Here is an 8,030-nt window from a genome sequence, read left to right on the forward strand (position 1 = left end):
TGTATTAGACAGATCTGCTACATCTTCCAATCTTGTCAGGATGGCCTTATGTAGTAGGCGACCTGTGTGTCCCATTGGCACAGTCTCCCTGATCATCTGAGCTGGGTCCCTTGTGTGGTTTGTGTGTGCCTTCCTGTAATAATTGAGCCTTGATTGCTGTTGGCACATTAGTGGGTAGAGTTGACCCTCGGGCTAGCTGACTGTGGCTCTCCAATAAGTCCAACATGTTCCTATGTTCCTGCTACATTACTATCCGTTTATTCTTGACCTCATCTTCCCTGAGAAGTTAAATATTTTCTAGATAGTCTCAACTAAGAACAACAACTCTCATTATACTTCCTTTTTGAGAGTGGAAATGCAAGTTGATTGATTACAGAAATGGGAGGAAACAGCATTATATTTTAACCAGTGTGTAAAGAAAGCTCTTATGTAACCAGTTATCAGGGCCCTTTACTTCAGAGAAATTTGTTTTTCTGCAAAGAACTGTTGGGATGAAGTTTTATAGCTTTGGAGTCCTGGTAGCCACTGTCCTCGTTTTTGAACAACATGTCTTCGCATTTCAAAGGTAATCTAATGGAATCCTAGAGGGTGGTTGGCCATTTTCCCACTTGCATACCCCATAGAATGTGGTAAGTGCACTGGAATGGGGAGCAATTGTTAAAGGTTGAAGGTCAGCTCTTTCTGAAACTTTCCATGTTGCCCTTACAGATATTAAATTTCAAGAAAAGGATCTCACTAGATCTAGGGCCTGTCTTTTTTCTTATCTTGTTCCAGTTTTATTATCAGGATTATATGTATATCTGGATTACATGTATATTCAGTGTGTATGGAGATTAAAGAAAAATAAACATTTATAAAAAGTAATTTTTACACCCTAACACATATAAAATATATTAACTATAGGTAATTTATTTTATTCTTGGACATGAAACATAGAAGGGAGAACAAGGTCAAGGTATCAAATAGGAGGTTAGGTTTTGCATGAGTATTCAAAGCATAGAATATAAAAGGAAGAATAGTTGTGTTATAAGAACAGCTACATGTATATATCTAATTCTTATTTTGCTTAGTAGAGTGATTCCTTTAGGGTTTTCTACTATAAATCACTTAGAAGAACACAAATGAACCCATGCTCTGGCATATATAATATGAGGTGAAAGTAGTCGTAGTTCGTGGCTATGTGTAACATTGTAATGTATTCACTAGCTAATATTTAGGGTTTTTATTGATATTGTTTTCTTTGGAATTATTTTATTTTTTGTTTTGCTTCTATGATCCTTTTCTTCTCCAATTTCTGCTGAAACGGATTCCTCTCCCCATGTTAGTGATTGGCAAAGAGAGAAGGGACAGAGAAAATTATACCAGAAAAAAAAATTTTGCATTATAAAGAGTATTTAAGATAATAGAATTTTACTGGTAAGCCTGAAGCTGTGCTTGCACATCATCACTGAACTAACTATAGTTGGTTGATTCTTTTTTGCTTAATATGATTGTCAATTGTCAAGCACAAACTTCACCACTGAATAATTACTGTTATTGAGGTGACACAGGAGTCAAATTGCTAGAAAAATCAGTGATTTATGTCTCCATATTTGATCAATAACTCGGATGACTATGATTTCTAAGGTCCTTGCCAGTTCTAATATCCCATAAATTGGTAATTGGCTTTAATTAAGGGTAAGGGAGAGGGAACAAGGAAAACTGATACAACATGTCCAACCTGGTACTGTAGACAGTGACACTCACTGACAGAGAGGGGGAAGAGAAAATGCATGGTATTTAGCACCCGTGTTATCCCATTCATCAGTCTAGGCACTTAGAAGTGTGACCTCTTCAGATGTCTGCAATCCTACACTCTAGGAATCTCTGTTGACATTTTACCTAGGAGAAACCTGAGCCTCAGGAAGGAAAAACCATTTGCCCCAAATCAAATAGTAAATGTAGAGTTTGGATTCAAACCCACTTTAGCCTCATTTCCATTCTGCTCATTGCACACCATTGCCTCTAAAAAAATCTAGAAAATATGAAAAGAACCAATTTGAAGGGATATCAGATTTGCAAGTTTGTGGAGAATACAGTCAGTCTGGAATGCAGGGTAGAGAGAGGCTGGAGCTGGAGGTCCAGTCAGCTGGTCCTCACCTATGGCAGGTCTAAAAGTGGCCTCAGTGCCTGCTTCAGAGAAAGCCCGCTGGGTACAGGGCTTTGTGTACTCTTCTATAGGGAACCATATGATCACATAGTCAGTCAAACTCTTTGAGAAGATAACCCTTGGCAAGATATACTAAAAGCTTTATCATGTGCCTTCAGAATGAATACGCATATAACAGTGTGCTGAGACTAAATGTTATGCAAAGAAAATAGAAAGGAAGAAGTGGTGAAGAAATAAATGAGAAAACTCCTTCATGCATGGCTTTTCTTACTATTTTTTGCTTCAACATATACTTTGAAGTCTGACTGAGATCTGTGCTCTCAAAGAGAGAAATGAGACAATGACTATATTTTAACCAAATAATATAAAAAATATTTAGTACTTTGTGTCGATGGTGATGGTCTCTGTGTGCTGGGGGAGAGGAAACTGCAGTAGTGTGAGCAGAAGCATATCTGATTTCTCAGTCCCATATCGCCACTAGAAAAAAACACAAACTCTTCTTTCTGGGAGAAAAAAAAAATTTTTTTGTACCAAACAATTCTGTGTGCTGTTTTTCCAGGAATAGCCAATTACTGAAGCTAAAAGAGAAATCTAATTTCATTCATGGTGACAGACTTTGATGAATTATTTCTGAGGGAAGAATATAATTTCTTCTTGGACTAGCTAATGATGTGGCTTTTTCTAAAGTGGTTCTTTGTTATTGTTTTCTTATCATAACCATTTTCCTAATAATGTTTTGTATTCAGGCAATCTCTTAGTGGCAGATTTGTAGTTGTATTGAAATAAATCTCATAAGTGAAATGCCCTGAAAGACAAAAAAAAGTTTTAAAGGCATAAATACCATCTGCCTAGGAGAAAGGCAACAACAACAAAGAAGTCTCCATAGTCACTTGCTTTTAAAGGTCAAACACAATAAAGGGTACAGCTAAAATACTGGCAAGTATCTGGAAAACAACCAATAATTGCATTGTGCTATGATTACCTAAGTATAGCCTGTCAGGTGAGGCTCTTTATTTAGAATCAGAAAGTAGGGAGTGGGGAGAAGAGGAATTAAAAAGGGGGATCCATGATACTGGTGAAGTAGGTGGAAGGTACACTCACCTCTTCCCAGGACCAAACTGGAATTACAAGTAAATTATAGACCAATCATCCTGAATAACCAACTGTAGACTAGCTGAAAAGAAATGTGTGTGTGTGTGTGCGTGTGTGTGTGTGTGTGTGTGTGTGTGTGTGTGTTTGAAAGGGAGAGAGAGGAAAGGGGAGAAAGAAAGATAAACATCAATTTGTTGTTCCACTTATTTACTCATTCATTGGTTGATTCTTGTATTTGCCATTAACAGGGATCGAACCCGCAACGTTAGCATATCAGGACAACACTTTAACCAACTGAGTTACCTGGTGAAGGCCTTGAGAGAATTCTTATAACCAGGGATTTACAGAGAAAGCCACATCTAGACTTGTAGAAAGGGTAGAGATGAGAAAAGGGCTGGCCCTGCTCCCATGGGCAGCTGAGGTTCTGGAGGGATATCTCAGCTGTGGGGAGGGTTCGCCTGAGAGGTGTGGGGTCTCAAACCCAAGGTGGGCTCCCCAGCCCAGAGCACCAGAGCCAGAAAGAAGCACCCACATAACATTTGGCTGTAAAAATCAGCAGGGTTTCTGTCCACCAGGGAGAGACAAGAGTCTACTAAAGACACAGGCAATCTCTTAAAGGGCCAACACACAAAATTTTTTCACTCACCCTGGGCTCCAGCAGAGGGAGGGCAGAATGGACTAGAGTTGTGTGAGCAGAGACTGGGGTTTGTGGCTCTGGGGAGAGAGCTGAAGGGACAGCTGCCAGGACCCTTGTGCTGAGTCCCTCTCCCTTACCACAGATGCCATCTTTCTTGGGTGGAGCACTCCCCTACCTAGGCCATCAGCCTGGGGGAAAGCAATAGTCCCACCCTCTGGACTTCCTCTCGCCCCACCCTACAGAGCTTATGTTCTACTGAGGAGTCAGCTGCCTTGGATGGGGTGTAGAGGTTTGGGCAAACTCAAGGAGTATCACTGGCTGAGTTGTGTGGTATTGGGACAGGAGCCATTTCCTCCACTTTCCTGTGAACCTAACTAGCATTTCTCCCTCATGGGTGATCTGCTAGCCCCACCCTCTGGGCTCCTAGCAGACCCATTTACCCAACTTCTGGTGGCTCCACCCTGCTGATGGCTGGGCAAAATCTGGGACAGACTGAGTTGTGTGGATCTCTGGTGAGGAACACAACGCCCACTTTCTCTGAAGCCTGACCAGCACCTCCCCTTCACGGGAGATTCACTAGCCTCATCCTCCCAACTCCTGGAGGCCCCACCCTACTGAGCTTGGGCTCCTATCGGCAGAATCTGAGACAGACTGAGTAGAGCGGCTCTAGGACAGGGACCATTATTCCCTTGCAAGCCCAACCAGAGCAGAGCCCTGCCTTCACATCATCAAATCTTGGTCTTTGGGGGGCTGAAAACTGCTAGCCTCACTCTGATGACTCCCTGAGACCCCACCCCAACACAAAGGTGTGAGAGCATCCAGCAGGTGGCAGCTAGACTTGGTATACCTGGGACATTTGCTGAGTGGCCTTAGTCCAGAACTGAAACTGAATTTGAATCTCTTTCAGTCTGGTGAACACTACTCACCCCTACCTGGCGACTCATTGTGAAATACCTCAGGCAACTCAAGTACCATCAGAGGCTGTTTCAGTGACTGAGACTAACAGACAGCTGGCAGGCAAAGGCAGATATTGGGGGGCCTTGGGATTTTTGCTGACCTGACCCTGGGTCCAGTGCTAGTAAAAAAACAGTCTTGGTGCACAGCTTGGTCCTTTCTGGGAGCACCCAGGCCCAGCAGAGGCCACCACAAACTGGAAAACTTGTAGCTCCAAACAAGTTGCTGGGGGCCTGTCACAGACAGCACCTGACTGTGGCAGGCACCAGAGTTCCCCCAAGGGGCCAGAATCAACACACCAGTGGCCAGCTTCAGACAACATCAGAAGAGTATCCAATAAGCTTCACAAGCAGTATATCCAATTAGAGATCTTGACAAGCACCAAAAACTGCTGAGCTGAATTCCGCTTTGTGTGGTCAGCACCTACACAGCAGCATGGATGCTGGGATTGGGGTTGAGCACCACAGTCAGCATGAAGGTTAATTTGACACATGAATGGGTCAATAGCAATGAGACTCAATCACAATAGGAGCGCCCAAATAATCCACACAAGGCACATTCCTGGAGCACCCAGCTCAGGAGATCAAGGAAACTGCACCACTGGACCTCAAATGACACTTACCACATAAGGCTACCACACAAAGGCTGGGAGTCAGAGCAGATCTACCTATTACATAGAAACAAAAAGGCAGCCAAAATGGAGAGACAAAGAAATATACCCCAAATGAAAGAAGAGGAGAAAGCTCCAGAGGAAAAATAAATAAATAAATAAATAAATAAAATGAAGGCAAGCAATTTATCAAATATAGAGATCAAAGTGATAATGATACTCAACAGCATGAAAAAGAACATAGAAACCATAGAAAAGACCAGTCAGAAATGAAGAATACAATATCTAAAATAAAGAATACACTGGAAGAAATAAGCTATAGGTTGGATGTAGCAGATGATCAAGTCAGCAATTTGGAATACAAATAAGAAACAGACACCTAATCAGAGCTGCAAAAAGGAAAAAATATTAAATGAGGATAGTTTAAGGGACCTTTGGGACAACATGAAGCATAACAACATCTGCATCAAAGGAGTACAAGGAGAAGAGAGAGAGCATGGGATTGAGAATGACCAGAAACTTCCCTGACCTGGTGAAGGAAAAAGACACACAAGTCCAGGAAGTACAAGGAGTCCCAAACAAGATGAACCCAAAGAGCCCTACATCAAGACATCATAATTAAAATAGTACAGGTTAAAGACAAAGAGAGAATCTTAAAAGCATCAAGAGAAAGACAGTTAGTTACCTACAAGGAATCCCCCATAAGACTGTCAGTTGATTTCTCAACAGAAACATTTCAAGCTAGAAGGGAGTGGCTCAATCCTCAGTAGGGGGCATATAGGAGGCAGCTGATCAATGATTCTCTCTCATCATTAATCTCTCTCTCTCTATCTCTCTCTCTCTCTCTCTCTCTCTCTCTCTCTCCCTCTTCCTTCCTCTCTGAAATCAATAAAAAAAATTTTAAAACAATAACATAAAATATAATTGAAACCAAGAGCTTATTCTTTGGAAATATAAACAAGATTGATAAACCTTTAACCAGACTCATCAAGTAAAAAAAAAGGGGGGGAGTACTAAATAAATAAAATCAGAAATCAAAGAGAAGTAACAATTGACACCAAAGCAATACAAAGGATTATAAGAAAATATTATACACAACCATATACCAACAAATTGTGCAATCTGAATGAAATGAATAAATTCCTAGAAACATACAATTTTCCAAACTGAATCAGGAATAATCAGAGAATCTGATAGACAGATTACAACTAGTGAAATTGAAGCAGTAATCAGAAAACTCCCAACAAACGAAAGTCCTGGACCAGATGGCTTCTCAAGTAAATTTTACTAAACATTCAAAGAACTAGCACCTATCCTTCCCAGATACCCATCCAGGGCAACACACATGGCATCGACTATATAGTCACACCTTGTGCTACTCAGATCAATCTACTTCATAAAATACGCTTTTGGATTCTGGTTGGTCTCTTTTCCAGAAAGAAACATAGAAGAGAAACATTAGTGGAATTAACTACAGTCCCTACAGCTACAGCAAGTCTTGAGAGACTAACCAATACCCATCATCCCCCTTTTCTACCACCCATTCTGTTTTCTTTGTCAGTATCTATCCTGGTGTAGGTGGCCTACCTGGTGAGATAACACAGGCCTGTAGCATCAAGGGTTTGAGGCCCCAATCACCATGCCCTCTTGGGCCATGGCTGCTGCATTTGTCAACATATAAAGAAATTGGACAGGAGAATATCACAGAATGTCTAAGTTTATTATCTGAAAGCCAATCATATTCTTGCCTGCCACCTTCACTGTGTGAATGCAGCCCTCAATATCCTCCTGATGACCAAGGTCAATTGCCCCTTCCAGCAAGGTAACTCCTCTCCTTTCTGATCATCTCTTGGCACACAGAGACAGAAATATTGTGTAGCAGCAAGAACTTGCAGTTTAATAGAACTTTATATGTCTTGTGGAAAGATTTTTCCTCTGGGAACCAGGACTTTTAAACTTACAGAACCCATATTTGTAAATTGAAAGTAAAATTTCCCTACATGGGTCAACTCGGAATGATGGTAAATGGAGCCACTCCAACTTGATTCCTGGAGCCATGTATTCTACCTAGTGGAGACACAGAACTATATGTTATTGATTTAACATGTATACTGTATCCTAGAGGATGTTGCCCCTTTCCAAGCTAGAACCTCAGCTGATCCTTCAATAAGCTATTCTAAATGCTGTATCAAGCTAGTAGTTTCTGAGTGGTGTGGTATGTGATATGCACAGTAGATCCCATGATAATGTACCTGTTTCTGCACAATACTTTGAAAAGTGGATCTCTCGACCTGATAAAATATTATGTATGATGCTGTGCCCATGGATCATACACTATGTAAGCCCTTAGATGGTGATGCTGACTGAGGCTTTGAAGGCAGAAGAGGCAAACCTAGACCCACAGTGGACGGCGACTGATGTAGTCACTTTGTCACCATGTGGTTTCCTGGTCTCCTCGAGGAATGGTGCTGATTGAAGGTTCACTTTGACCTTTTCATAGATCAAATCACCTTCTGTCTCCCTTTTCCACTTTTTTTTTATTAGTTAAAGTATTACAAATGTGTCCTCATCCCCCCATTAACCCCCAA

The 8,030-nt window shown here is 41.3% G+C and overlaps 1 protein-coding gene across 2 annotated transcripts in view; it reads left to right on the top strand.

The window, feature by feature from the left end:
• The first annotated feature begins 382 nt into the window (after positions 1-382).
• The window catches only part of CPB2 (carboxypeptidase B2 (plasma)), a 71,823-nt gene continuing 64,175 nt past the window's right edge, over positions 383-8,030 (top strand). The window contains exon 1 of one of the 2 annotated variants that reach the window (XM_005861396.2): positions 383-565. In XM_005861396.2, the coding sequence (XP_005861458.1) occupies positions 492-565 (74 nt within the window). In that variant the 5' untranslated portion in view covers positions 383-491. The remainder of the gene's footprint in view (positions 566-8,030) is intronic. The other variant, XM_005861397.2, reaches the window with a different exon arrangement.

The sequence above is a fragment of the Myotis brandtii genome, unplaced genomic scaffold (genome assembly GCF_000412655.1).
Source record: "Myotis brandtii unplaced genomic scaffold, ASM41265v1 scaffold15, whole genome shotgun sequence".
Lineage (NCBI taxonomy): Eukaryota > Metazoa > Chordata > Mammalia > Chiroptera > Vespertilionidae > Myotis > Myotis brandtii.